This window comes from Manis javanica, chromosome 3 (assembly GCF_040802235.1).
Source record: "Manis javanica isolate MJ-LG chromosome 3, MJ_LKY, whole genome shotgun sequence".
Classification (NCBI taxonomy): domain Eukaryota; kingdom Metazoa; phylum Chordata; class Mammalia; order Pholidota; family Manidae; genus Manis; species Manis javanica.
In genome coordinates, this window is record NC_133158.1 from 192,910,921 (window position 1) to 192,926,675 (window position 15,755).

The following is a 15,755-nucleotide window of genomic DNA, read 5'->3' on the forward strand; positions in this document are numbered from 1 at the left end:
AAAAATTATATGGTGAATTATGCACTACGATGTTTTGAGTATAATCAAGAGAGTAAAGTGAGACAGCCAAGGAGCAAAGGACAATGAAATAGATGTAAACAAACTGCCTATTTAAAATTCTGTCTAGCATCTGATGGAGGAAAAAACACATATCTGCAACCTTGACACACATGCCATTGGTTGGCAATGCTTACCCTAGAGTAAACTTAAAAATTTCAAATCTTTGTAAATAAGTTAGGTTCACAAGATCTTTGTGATTTATAAGGATTCATTTAGCATTCATTCAGATGTCCTGGGCCACACAACGCTGAAGTGGTCTGGTATTAAGGGTTGACTGGCAAAGATAAAACTGTCTCTGAAAAGGAGGTAAAGCATGGAAAAAAAGCCCATTTCATATTTTAATTGTTAAAATAACTTGCCAGTAACATCTCACAAATTCATACTATTATCAAATGTTTAACATTAGACAAAGATGTTTTTCACTGTAATCATATAAAGTTACAAAGATTATCAGTTAAGAGCACAGCCTCTTAGCTAACTGGGATATCTTGGGCAAATTATTTGATCTCCTAAAGATATGAAAAATTATATGCTAACAAACTGGATAACCGAGAAGAAATGGACAATTTTCTTGAAAAATACAACCTTTCAAGACTGACCCAGGAAGAAACAGAAAATCTGAACAGACCAATTATCAGCAATGAAATTGAAAGGGTAATCAAAAAACTACCCAAGAACAAAACCCCCGGAGCAGATGGCTTCATTGCTGAATTTTATCATTTAGAGAAGACACAATGCCCATTCTCCTTCAAGTTTTCCAAAAAATAGAAGAGGCAATATTTCCAAACTCATTCTATGAAGCCAGCATCACTCTAATGCCAAAACCAGGCAAAGACAACACAAAAAAAGAAAACTACAGACCAATATCCCTGATGAACATAGAAGCAAAAATACTCAACAATATATTAGCAAACCAAATTCAAAAATACATCAAAAAGATCATCGATCATGATCAAATGGGATTCATCCCAGGGATGCACGGATGATACAACATTCGAAAATCCATCAACATCATCCACCACATCAATAAAAAAAGGAAAAAAATTACATGTAACCTCCATAAATGCTGAAAAAGCATTTCACAAAATTCAACATCCATTCATAATAAAAACTCTCAACAAAATGGGTATAGAGGGCAAGTACCTCAACATAATAAAGGCCATATATGACAAACCCACAGCCACATCATACTTAACAGCGAAAAGCTGAAAGCTTTTCCTTTAAGATCGAGAACAAGATAAGGATGCCCACTCTTCCCACTTATATTCAACATTGTACTGGAGGTCCTAGCCACAGCAGTCAGACAACACAAAGAAATAAAAGGCATCCAAATTGGTATGGAAGAAGTTAAACTGTCATGTTCACAGATTACATGATATTGTATGTAAAAAACCCTAAAGAATCCACTACAAAACTACTAGAATATCTGAATTCAGCAAAATTGCAGGATACAAAATTAATACACAAAAGTATGTTACATTCCTATACACTAACAATGAACTAGCAGAAAAAGAAATCAGGAAAACAATTCCATTCACAATTGTATCAAAAAGAATAAAATACCTAGGAATACACCTAACCAAGAACGTGAAAGACCTATACCCTGAAAACTACAAGACATTCTTAAGAGAAATTAAAGAGGACACTAATAAATGGAAATTCATCCCATGCTTCTGGATAGGAAGAATTAATATTGTCAAAATGGACATCCTGCCTAAAGCAATCTACAGATTCAAAGCAATCCCTATCAAAATACCAACAGCATTCTTCAACGAACTGGAATTCATATGGAACCACAAAAGACCCCAAAGAGCCAAAGCAATCCTGAGAAGGAAGAATATAAAGCAGGGAGGATTATACTCCCCAACTTCAAGCTCTACTACAGAGCCACAGTAATCAAAACAATTTGGTACTGGCACAGACCCATCAATCAGTGGAACATAATAGAGAGCCCAGATATAAACCAACACATATATGGCCAATTAATACATGATAAAGGAGCCATGGACATACAATTGGGAAATGACAGCCTCTTCAACAGCTTCTGTTGGCAAAACTGGATGGCTACATGTAAAAGAATGAAACTGGATTACTGTCTAACTCCATACACAAAAGTAAACTTGAAATGGATCAGAGACCTGACTTTAAGCCATAAAACTCGTAGAAGAAAATTTAGACAAATTCTCTTGAATATAAACATGAGCAACTTTTTCATGAACATTATCTCCTCAGGCAAGGGAAACAAAAGCAAAATGAACAAGTAGGACTATATCAAACTAAAAATTTTCTGTACAGCAACACACACCATCAGTAGAACAAAAAGACTTCCCACAGTATGTGAGAACATATTCATAAATGACATATCCAATAATGGGCTGACATCCAAAATTCATAAAGAGCTCATTGCCTCAACAACCAAAAAGCTAATAACCCGATTAAAAAATGGGCAAGAGATCTGAAGACACTTCTCCAAAGAAATTCAGATGGCAACAGGTACATGAGAAGATGTTCCACATTGTTAATCATCATAGAAATGCAAATTAAAACCACAATGATATATCACCTCACACCAGTTAGGATGGCCAACATCCAAAAGACAAACAACAAATGCTGGCGAGGATGTGGAGAAAGGGGAACCCTCCTACACTGCTGGTGGGAATGTAAATTAGTTCAACCATTGTGAAAGCAGTATGGAGCTCCTCAAAAAACTAAAAATAGAAATACTATTTGACCCAGGAATTCCACTTCTAGAAATTTACCCTAAGAAAACAGGATCACAGACTCAGAAAGTTATATGCCCCCCTATGTTTATCACAGCACTATTTATAATAGCCAAGAAATGGAAGCAACCTAAGTGTCCATCAGTAGATGAGTGGATAAAGAAGAGGTGGTACATATACACAATGGAGTATTATTCAGCCATAGGAAGAAACAGATCCTACCATTTGCAACAACATGGATGGAGACAGAGGGTATTATGCTCAGTGAAATAAGCCAGGTGGAGAAAGACAAGTACCAAATGATTTCACTCATCTGTGGAGTATAAGAACAAAGAAAAACAGAAGGAACAAACAGCAGCAGAATCACAGAACCCAAGAATAGAATAACAGTTACCAAAGGGAAAGGGACTGGGAAGGGTGGGTGTGAAGGGAGGGATAAGGGGATTAAGGGCTATTATGATTAGCATACATAACATAAGCAGGGCATGGGGAAAGTATGGCATAGAGAAGACCAGTGACTCTATAGCATCTTACTATGCTGATGGACAGTGACTGTAATGGGGTATGTGGTGGGGACTTGAAAATAGGGGGAATGTGTAACCACAATGTTGCTCATGTGAAACCTGCACATAAGATTGTATGGCAATGATACCTTAATAAAAAAATAAATTAAATTGTAGACATTAAAATAATGTCTACCTCAAAGAAATATCAGAATAATATATTATGTAAAGGCATTTATCACAGTACCTAACATACAATAAGTGCTCAAATAATCTTTGATATTATTACTAGCAATATTTATTATTATAAATGATTGCAAACTGATGACTTGGATTTGGTTTTTGAATAAATATTCTTTTTCAACACTTACATGACACATTTTACACAAAAAAGGCATTGTTGTGGGCCCTTTACAGCTTAACTTATTTAATATGTATAATTACTATATGAGATAAATACTGTTAACATTCTCCATTTACAGATAAGGAAGCTGGAATACAGAGATGTTACATAACTTTTCCAACTAAGTAATGAAGCTGGATGTGAACCCAGGCAACTGGCTCCAAATTCCATGCTCTTTTATTCTATGTTGTCTATATGCTATACTAAATTTTAAGTACTGAGTTTCCTTTTGTTGAATTTTAAAATGCAATATACTATTTCCTGACCCTCCTTTCTCAGATTAGGACAGGTCACCAATTATGCATTTTTATACACCCTGTACTTCAGAGTGTTTATCAGAACTGCAACTGAATAACTATCTCCCTCAACATAAGATAAACTCTATGAAGGCAGCAACTGTGTCTGATTCACTGTAGATCTAAAGACATTATACAATGCACAGTGTTCAGTAAGTATTTGCTGAATGAACATACACATTAACAAGGATTAACAATCAGCCAGCTGCCAGCTAATACTCTGAAAATGAGAAGAGAAATCCTAGAAGTGTAAATAACAGTAAACAAAAGGGTTATTCATATGAGAATAAGGATGCCCCAAACAAACCTTCTTAAAGTTTGCAAAAAGTGAATTTTTCAGAGCACTTCAAAATAGCAAGGTTAATATAATCTACCTCAAGTAGTGCTAAGGAAGATAATTCTGTTACAATAGTCTAGTAATGAATCTCTCTTTCCCCATACATTTATTTAACAATATAAACAGATTTAAAATAAATGTTAAAAAAATTAAAGGTTTTCTCTTTTAAATGAGCAATATAGAGCTCTCAGTAATAAAACTTAGATGAATTTACATGGTTCTGGTTTATTAAAATCATAATCTACCTCCCTGAAACTTTCCTCTATTATACTTAAGTCCAATCCCTAGAGTTTCATATTAAGTCGTTCTTCCATGTGGCAGCTCTTCAAACATGTGAAGACAACAATCACATTTCCCTGGAAATATTAATATTATAGACAAACAGCCCTAAGTATTTCAGTTGTTCACTGTTCTACTTCAATATTATAAAGTTTCCAAGTCCTCCCTAGATGCCAAGGTTTAATTAAACTCTGGTGTCCTACAGCAAACAATGTTCTAGATATAGTTTAGCCAGAATAAAATTATTGATCTGGATTTTATATAACTATATATATATGACATTTTGCCCTGAACTATATTAATTTGAGAATCTCTAGAGTAAAATGACTCATTCTGGTTTTGACAAAATAATACAAGTTCTTAATCTTGGCTGGTTGGATAACTTTCTTTGCCAGTTTAATCAAAAAGTTATGCTGTACAAACAGAAGAATGCACAAAATAAAGAGGTACAGCTTATACAACTTAAAAAATACATGTACTCACCACCCAGGCAGAAACATCAGTAACTTACAAGTCTCCTTTGCATCCTTTCTAATTCCTCCTTGTAGCCCTTAATGTAACCATGACCTTAATTTTTAAGTGTTAATCATTCCCTTGCTTTTCTTCATGGTTTTGCCATACATTCATACTCTCCTGAACAATATACTGTAGTTTGCTTGGCTTTATTTTCCCACTCATAATTATCCATTACCTCAAATCCCTTCAAATTAAAAATTTTTGTATTTACATATTTTTAATAAGCCACTCCTAATCTTTATGGAATGAGGCAGGGATGAAAGTGGTAGCCCATCCATTACCACTAAAAAAGACAAAGAAAAAAGAGAAGTAAAATTAATATGCTACTTAGGTCAGCACGGCTCCATCAATATGAGAAAATGCCTTCTCTCCCCAGGAAGAAACACAGCTGAGAGGAAGTTAAATATCTTTCCACCTTTTTCTAAATTGGGTTTTGAAATAGAGATTTAGAATGTATGTAAATTCCCTTACCTGATAAAACCATATATTCAAAAGAACATCCTAGGATAAATAAATAAGTCAATGATATTTGGATTATTTAGTTTCAATTTATTCATATCTCATATCTAAATATAAATATTTGGGAGTTGACTACAGAAATTTTTCGTGTCATAGAAAAAATCTCAATATAGAAAGATCAGATTGAAAGAACTGAAAATAAAAACCATTATTACCTGAGGATTCCAATAAAATCTTAAAACAATGAAATAATTCCCTTATTTACCAGTTCAAAGAAAGGAGTGCCTGACATCACCAATCTACCTTCCAAAGTCTCAGGTGATTGATGAAAAGCCTGTTAATCCCCTCCCCAAGCCATGGTCACTAATGTAGCAACTCATTACCTATAGCATAAACCACAATAAATAAAAATAATTAAACAAAAAAGCAAAGATTTTTTAAAATCAAGAGAATTTGGGGGGGCGGTTAAAAAACCTCTGGTGCGTTAATATGAAGTTGATTGCAAAAAGAGCAGATAATTCACAGATATCCTTCATGCACTTCAATACAAGAACTTAAAATCTTAGGTCTATTACTAAGTAAGTCATAAAGAAAAACTAAGAAATAAAGAAGGAAGAACAATCGTGGCCATCGCATCATACTTGTAAATCCTCCTCTGAGTCTGAGAGAATGCTTTCATAGGGTAACTAATCCTACTCTGCTTAGTATCGCCCCTTTCCCTCTAGTTCTTAAGAGAAATAACTTTTTAATGCTCCAGGTAATTTCACCGTTTCTATACTTGATTACCTCAATTTCATACCAAGGAATGACTCAAGGGATTCTTGAATCACTCAGGGAAACTTGATTCGTGACCTCCCATGTAATGTATACAGGTGAGTCTCATTTCAGTTAATAAACATTTCCTTTCTTGAATTATTATTTTGCTTTTAATAAAAATTAAAACTTTATAGTATAAAACACAATTTTAAACCTGTTTTCCAAAGATTTATGATGGCTTACTTGGAACCTCATAAATTTTGTGCCCAACGTGATCCAATATTTTACAAATCCATAATTACAGATTTGGTCACCCTTGAACCAAATATTAACACAACAGTGTGAAGGAAAAAAAGGGTCATAAACAGACACGGCACATATGCTGCATAGTTATTTGCCAGTAAATAAGCAAACTGGAACATGCCAGTAAATAAGCAGACTGGAACATGTATTGCTGAAAAAAAGGTAACAAGAAAAAAATTAAGTTACTGGGCTTACAGTCTTACAATACTCCACATACAAAACAGAATTACCAAAAAATAAAAATAAAAAATTGAAAAAGTAAAGTATCTCTAATGATAACATCTTTAGAAAACAATGGAAGAAAATCAAAATGTGCAAAAGAAAAGTGAAGTAAAGGTCAACACAGATACCCACTGATGAAAGAAGCTGGAGTTGTATATCCTCATTTACATTTTTATTTATTCAAATCTACTTATTCAAATGTGAATTACTGTATTGGCTGTGTATAATTTGAATCTGTGTATAAAATTGAGCTGTACTGTTTAAACACACAACAAAAGAGGGGTTTCAGATTATGCTCAACAAATTACCAAGTAATACACTGGACAACAGATGTTTTCTAATGATTGCATTCCTGTTTTTAGTTTCAAGTTATAGATATAATTATGGTAGAAATCATTATCAGTATGGTATATGGATTACACTTACTGAATCAAAGCAATGCAAGAAGGTACATCATTAACCAAATAAATTATTTTCTTTAAATATGAACTACTGCATATATAAAAATACATATACAAAGCCATTTTTATACTCAAATGTCACTTTGAGATAATAATGGCACACATGAAACTAATTTATCTTTAGCCAAATACTACAAATTTAAGAACCAAGAAAATCCAAGTAGTTATTAATAATCTACCAATTTAAAACTTCTTATTAGCTGGGGAGACTAAAGTTTTTTTATTTTGTTTTCTTTTAATTTGAATCCCCAGAGGGAAGTTCACTATTCTTGGAGGTAATGGACTACCAGGTGTTAGACAGAGGACATATTACTCTAGAAAGAGGATAAACTATCTAGGATAGATAATATATCCAAAACTAGCTATATTTAATCTTAACCAAAATGCCTGGAATAAACAGACACTGAGTAATTTAAAAGTGGTTAAAAGTACAGATGATCACTTGAATAAATTCATCACATAAAATCATTTTTCTAAAACATCTTCTGTCTCTATTCACTCAATTATATGGCTGCAGCATAAGCAATTATCTACAAATACTAAATAGGAAGCAGAATAAAGTCATGACAGGCAGAAGACTAAGTGCAGCTTCTCATACAGATTTTACTGATTCTAACCCTACCCAGCAAAAGACAGACATAGAAGAGAGAAAAAATCAATATATCATTGAAATTTTTCTGAAGCAACATGAAAAAAATATACTTAGGTAATACCATGTGGCAAACTTATGATTTGCTGCTGACATCTAAGAATGGCACATATATGCTTAAATTTTGATGCACTATGGCATTTGATACAAGATGGGGAAATTTATAAGCCATTTTTTAAAAAATATTAAATGACAAAATAAGATGTTAAACTTAATTTAATAAAGCAATAGCTAGTGTTAAAATGTGTATTAAAACAAGTATTTCGCTAATGTATTAACCAAAGATACTACAAAATTATAGGATAAAGGATAAAACATGATTAAATAAATGTATAAAGTAAATGAAATCACATATTAGCCATTTATTAATAACTATGAAACAACCAGTTGCATGTATTTTAATATACATCATCATTTTCCTAGACTTTCTCCGCAAAAAGAAACTAATTTCCAAGTTTTCAACTAATTAAGCTTTTTATAAAATCTTGTTTTTGATTTTAAATTGACACATTCAGGGAAGGAAACAACCAAAAAAGCAATTACTTGTCATCATGCAAACAAAACTGGTGGCTGACCAAATTCTTCCTTTTTTTAATACAGTTTTTCTGCTGTGAAGTAGATATGTTTTGAAATGTATAAAGGAAGGGACATTAAACTGATAGCTAATTCTTGTAAAAGCAGCTCTTGGTTTTGAGCTATTTGAGCTCAAATATGTATCTTAGACATAAAAAAACTTCAAGTATTATTTTTGGTCTTCATAAGGTTTTTTGACTATTTTTTTAAAACCTCTAAGTTTCAGGGATAAAAGAATCTCAAGGGGTCACGAAGTGAAACCCTGGTATTCTGGAGGTGAAAACACTGAGGCCCACAGAGTAAATGGACTGACTCATTTGGCCTCCGAGGTCAGTTTGTTGGTGGTTTAGATTCTTGTACTTTCACTCAGATACTCGTATCATTTTAAGCTGCTTTGCTCACAGTTATAACTCCACAAAAATTATGGTCCTTGTACATTACAAGTATTAGTAAGGTAAGAATTATGAGTAATATCAGATGATGGTCTTTCAGAAAAAGTAAGTTTCAAGAGGAACAGAAATACATTTTTATGAGCACTGGGCCCTCTCAGAGGTAAAGACACATAGTTGAGTTGATGGAATTTTTGTCTCACCACTTGGTCATATGATACAAATTAATATAATTAATATATACAACGTTGATGCTGATTGTACTTCTTAACTAGGTGAATCTTAAAGCAAATTCACCTAGTTATTTTTATTCTTTAAAATTTCATTTGAAATAGTATCATCAAAGATCTGTAATTAAAACTGGAAAGAATAACCTTCTGAAAGTATTATTTTCTCCTAATTATTTATAACAGAAGTGTCATTATAATATAACCATTATAATATGTTAAGCTTAACTATCTTAAATTTTTTTTAAAACTGAAGCTTTCTCTGTTTTAAACCAATTTATTGCAAACTTTTTAAATTGAAATGTTATTTTTACATTTCTGCCCTTCAATCTGGAAATAATTATAGCTCATAAGAATAAAAGCACCAATTATTTTTCAGGTAGTATACCTTCATCCTGCTGTGTCTTCTATTTCACAACTTTCAACCAAGTTGCAAGTGATAACAGAAATCAAAACCTAATTTAAGTGATAGCAAATCTAATGGTTATCATGCTTAGAATATATACTAAGTATTTTACCACTCAATGACCAGAAAATATTAAAGATTCTAAGGATGTAATTACAAAGTCACATACAAGGAGCAATATGCAAGTCAGCCACAAAATGAATACTGAAAAAAAGACATTTTAAAAAGATGAATATTTACACAAAATGGTCCACACAAATCAGGATGGATTCAGCTAGAAAAAAATGGCTCAGAGGAAAAGCAAGTCAACATGGTTGTACTAAAAAAAAATACTTGCCACATTTTAACAAGCAGTACTGATGAAATTTCAATTAACTAAAGTCCACATCTTTTCAATTTCTAATTCTTAGTCTAACCAAAATCACCAAGGTAAACACTATACAGAAAAATTTGCCATTCATTCACCACCATGCTATTCTTGTAATACGCCTTTCCTCATGTGCCCCCTCTGCACATAAACTATCCTCTCGACTGATTCACATCTCAGAGCAGGTGGGAGGTATACTCTTCCTTTGTGCTCCCAAAATAACCTATGCATAAAGTTTGTGTCTCTGCCTTCTTCAGTACACTGAGGCTCCTTAAAAGCAAAAACGTTTTATTTATCTTTAGTTCTCAATTGCGTAGGAAAGTACACTTACCATATAAGAGGCACTCAAAAAAGATTTGTTCTTTAAATTTCATCAATTATGGCTAAAGCAACAGTAGACAAATCAGATGAAATTACATCACTGGTTTGGGACAGAAGTTCTTCACCCCTGTTGTAAAGCTTTAGTCAGTCACGTAAGTAAAAAATTACCACTTACATTAGTATCACACAAACATAGAAACAAGAAATGCCTTGCCTACAATAATTTGTTAATAAATTATTTAGCAAGGTGAACTGTCAATACACACTGAGCCTACCTCCCTCGTTCCAGTAAGTTTATTCTCCATGACTTTATTCTTCAAAATTATAACTCTCTGGGACTTCCCTTAATCTCCTTGATTTTGCTTATTCCACACCTAGATGGCGAAGAATGCCTCAGGGGAAAGCAGTAGCAATATTGAAAAGCCCAGATTCAAAACAGAGGCAAAGTTTTAGGCAAAGCAGGATTATTCATACTAATAGTCTGATCCATTATTAAACAGATACAAAGTTATGAAATAGAAGAGGATTATTTAAAAAGATGAGATACTGAACGATCAAAGATGTCAGTATTTAGTATAGAACCTATCTCCTAGTTCCCAAGTCTTGCATTCTACCCTTTGCACCCATCAAGTATTACACTTATTATAAGTCCATAAATATAACCAGGTAACATAATTTGTTTTCCTGCTGGCTGGGTGATCAGTTTCCAGTAAGGTTAAGGAGGTTATTCTCTGACATTATGAAGTGAAGATGGTCTCTAAATTTGAAATAAAAAAAAATGAGGGTTCAATTGTGGCATTAACACCAGCTTTCAAATTTTCTTCTGTAAGAGTATTTTGCTTAAAACAGAGCTCACTTTAAATGAGACCAAGAAACTCAAAATATTTTTAAGGTTGATTTTAAGATACTATACACCAAGAACTTTTGGAATTCTAATAAGAGCACTAAATGGTCACCAGAAGTAAACTGATTTCTAGTACTCATTTAGGTGCCTGTTATCCCTTTAAGAAACTTCTGTATTCTTCATAACATCAATTGATAGTCATTTAACTAAGGTCAGACTGTTTTCCCTTTTATTTTTCAGACTTGAAAAACAGGCATGGTAATGCTAAAGCCATGTGGATATTAAAGTACATTCTGAGAACTCTAAAATAAGAAGGTAAATGACTTTATATTACATATGATAGTAAACATCACCCAAAGAAAGACAACTACAACATGATTTTCCTCATTTGTGGAGTATAAAAACAAAGCAAAACTGAAAGAACAAAATAGGAACAGGCTCACAGACTCCAAGAAGGGACTAGTGGTTCCCAAAGGCAAGGGTTGGGGAGGGTGGGTGCAGAGGGAGGAAGAAGGGGATTAAAGGACTATAATTCGCAATCACTATATAGGTAGGTCACAGGGAAGGTGATACAGCACGGAAACAACAAGTAATGACTCTGCAGCACCTTGCTATGCTGATGGACAGTGACTGCAATGCGGGGATGAGGACTTGATAATATAAGTGAGTGTTGAAACCACAGTGTTGTTCATGTGAAACCTTCATAAGATTGCATATCAATGATACTTTAATTAAAAAATAAAGCATCATCAAAATAAGACCAGATAATAATGCTCAAAATAACATTAAATGAAATGGTTAATAGAAGAGTATCAAAGCAATTTAAAAAAAGAATTACTATACCCAAACAAAACATCTTAAAGTAGTAGTTAAATTCACAATCTAAGAAATCAGACTCAAATATTTTAAGAAAATAAATCCAAAAGATGATTTAATACATAATGAATTCCATTTGAGGGATCGCAGGAACTAATAACTACCTCTCAAGATCTCAGAAAAATCCAATGCACAAAACAAGTAAATATTAAGCAGGTATCAACAATACATCATTCCTTGTCCTCTAAGAACACACGACTACCACCAACTGATCTCATTCTTGAACCATGCGATGAAACACTGCAACCTTTATCTGAAAAACTGCACTTAAAAAGACATCAACTCTAATAAAGCCCACAGGCTGGAGGAGCTGCGAGGAGAAAGTAGGCCAGAACAGTGCCACAACGGTACTCAATCAATGCTTGACCTGCTGTGTGGTGACTTGTAGCCTCCTAACTGTCTACACCTCCTGCCCCTACTTTAATGACCTCTGAAGGTCCGCTATTTGTTTCATGATCAAGGATTTCTAGACTTCTGAACTCTTATTCTTTCACTTCCCTGAATTCTTTCATTCTGTCGGTTGCCTGTAACTCAACCTCACTCATATTTCTAATAAATCACAATAAGGATTTTTGTGTTACTGTCTGTTGACAAGGACTCAGGCCTTATGTACTACATCCAAACAAGCCCTAGAGTTTAACTGAATTTTTTGGCTTATATTTGGATCTTAGCTTTTCTCCTTGATGGTGATTAGAAACTGAGACTATATATAAACACAAAGTGTTCAATTTTTCATTATAAGGGACATTGAATAAGGTTAATATCTGAAATAAATGACTAAAGAAACTGCCTGTGCTCTCTAAGGATTTCAATTGAAGCTCATTATTCCTAATTAACATAATCAAGTTGGGAATACTGTACCTGAACAGGGGTTTTCTTTGGGACCTATAGGTCACTTTGACTCAACTATGGCCCTGGGACTCAAGTAACAAGCATCTAATGGAATTAAAAGCTGATGAAAAACCTCTGGTTCCATTAACATCTGATCTTCTTTATGGGATAACAAGATGGGCAAATCATGCCTAAATGGAAAGTCTGACATAAAATAAATGAAGAAGACTATGTTTTGAAAATCTTGAGAATTCAATAAGTTAAATTTGTAAGGGAAATGAGTGGGGATAAAAATAAAATGTTTTAGCATTACCATGTGAGATCAGACGTACGTACCCTGGGAAAATCTTGCTCTAATACAACTAATTACATATATTCCTCTCCAAAAGAATAATTTGATCCATTTCTAAGAATCCTAATTTGATACTTGCCATCCACTTAATTTTATCTTTAACTTAGATTGTCTTTATTTAAGAAAATACAAGCCTTCTATTTTGTACATTAATGGAAGTCATACCTAAGAATTTATTACCTTAGATAACTGCAAACAAAATTCCCAAGTACTTCCAAATTAATAATTGAGGACACTATGGGAAAGTTTCTTTGAAAGGAACACTTCCTTCTTCAGCCCTAAAGTTCTGAAGAGATCTCCAAATCAGAATCTCGTAAAAATATTCATACCATGGGAATGCTATGATGGATAAATTCATACAATGCGCAGAAATTACTCTCCCTCTGACAATGGTTTTCATTTTTGACTGCCCTCACTTAAGAAATTTGAGAATATCAATTTTAAGTAGATATAAGCCTCAGGAGTATGATACTGCAACCATATAACAATTCAATTTTAAGCCAAGAGTTTGACAATTATATCAAGAAGCAACTACTATCCCTCAGAGGAGACCTCTCCTTTTTACTGTTGATTTTCAAGGAACCACTATTATTCTATTAAATATTATTCTGAGCACAAAGTAATCACCAACTGAAATCTATAGATGCATTAAAAATGAGACAAAGTGGTAGGAGGAAGTTAGTAGTAAAAACAGGAAGTAGGAAAATACCAGAGTGATATAACATTATCTTCTTTCCCAAAGCTGAGTATTTAATTAGCATATGGCCCAAAGCCTTTCTTAATTATCCTTCAAGCCCTCTGGAGAAACTTACTTTTTTTTTTTAAGTATGAAATTAAGAGAATGGTCATAAACATCTCTTAATGATGCTTTTTGTCTTTCATGAGTAATAATGACTAATTTCCAGATCAGTGAGCATAAGGCTGTCTACACATGACCCACCTGAATGCCTCTGATTTTACCAGCTCCCTACTCCTGCCTGCAGAAAAGATTACCAAAGATTCAGAGACACTCTTATAAATTTTGGTTTAAGGAATAAATCTGGCAGCTTATATAGAAATTATTTCAAATGAGGATTAGTCATTACAAAAACAATAAATTAATGACACAGGATCATGAACCCTAAAGTAAAGCAAAACCAATTTTCCCCTGCTAAGATTTAAAAAGCTAAATATAGGAACATTATACAGGAGAAAATTCTCAGCAAAATCTACCATGAATTTAAAAAATTGAGTTAAAATTTATGTTAAATTAACACTCTTGTTGAGTTCAAAATAAATGAACTTAGAAATAAGCTATAATAATATTTCCCAACTTCACATTCTACAATGTTATCTGAAGTATTTTTAAACTTACCCAAATGGAGTAATGTAAACTGGGCTGCCAGTTCCTTTGCATCTTCTAATGTAGTACAGAGTTTGTCTGGCATGAAATAACTTTGAGATCCATTTGCAATAGCAGGAATAACAATTTTATATACCAAGAATACTTTCCCATCTTGACCTGTTGTTGAATATAAGTAATATTCTGGCGGTGCCCAATTATTTTTGTTGCAGTAGTAATCCAAATGCATTACTGCAGAATTGAAATGATTGTATTTTAAAGAATACATACTAATTGGGGTAAGCTTTGTTCCAGGAAAAAATGGGTAAGTGCATCTTTCCATTTCAGGGGGGCTTGGGCTATGTTGACCATTGAGACGAACTGAAAGAGTGGGTGACTTGCCTAGAGTTTTTGGGTGGCTTTCTTCCTTGTTAGCAAACACAATCAGGTTTTCAGAACTGGGGCAAATCTGACCATTAGCATGTCTCCAAGTGGTTTCTTTAGATACTGGTTTTGCTAGTGTTACCTCAATAAATGCTCCATCAATGCATTTTCCATTCATAACAGACATAGCAGTCATTGCATCTTCTCGGTTGAAGAAGTGAACAAAAGCATAATCTCTAAGTTTCTTTACTCGTTCAACTGCACCAAGTTTGAATTTATTGAATTCTGCTTTAATTGTTTCCTCTGTAGTTGAGATCATTAAATTTCTTACATAGAGAACTTTAACTCTCTGCATGGTTTCCTCATCAACCTCTTTCTCTGGGTCAGCCCAATCTACCTGAATGGTATGGCCCCATAATTGGAAGGTTCCTGTAAAAAAGAATAAATTCACCTAAATACATATAAACAAATAAAAGTCAAAAATTATTAAGTAAAACTGTTTCTCCAAAGAAAGAGAAACTCAGGTACAAATAAATATATTTAATTAAGCATTAGTTTCCTAAGCATATGAAAATTTTTACTTACGCAAGCCTAGCCAGAACTTACGGTGGAACTCATTTTAAAAATGAATAGAACAAAGTACACTTCAAAGACAGACGTTTATTAGAAGAATCAGGTATTGTCATCTGGATTTTTATTCAACAACCATTAACAGCTCAATAAAAGTATATACATTCATTAAATTAGTAAATTATAAATAATGACTCCTTTTAGAGGAACAACACTTTGTCTTTTAGAATCATTTCATTTATTTTACTTCCTTACTCAATCCTTATTCCTCTTGAAGGGCATTATATATTTTCATATGATCTATGAGATACTATAATTTTTCCATATTTA

The 15,755-nt window shown here is 33.2% G+C and overlaps 1 protein-coding gene across 3 annotated transcripts in view; it reads right to left on the reverse strand.

Moving 5' to 3' along the window:
• Positions 1–15,755, reverse strand: part of RBM46 (RNA binding motif protein 46) — a 46,865-nt gene that overhangs the window by 14,526 nt on the left and 16,584 nt on the right. For 2 of the 3 annotated variants that reach the window (XM_017679153.3, XM_073232554.1), the window contains exon 4: positions 14,505–15,284. In XM_017679153.3, coding sequence (XP_017534642.1) covers positions 14,505–15,284 — 780 coding nt within the window. Of the gene's footprint in view, positions 1–10,257; positions 10,375–14,504; positions 15,285–15,755 lie in introns of those variants that run through there. The other variant, XM_073232555.1, reaches the window with a different exon arrangement.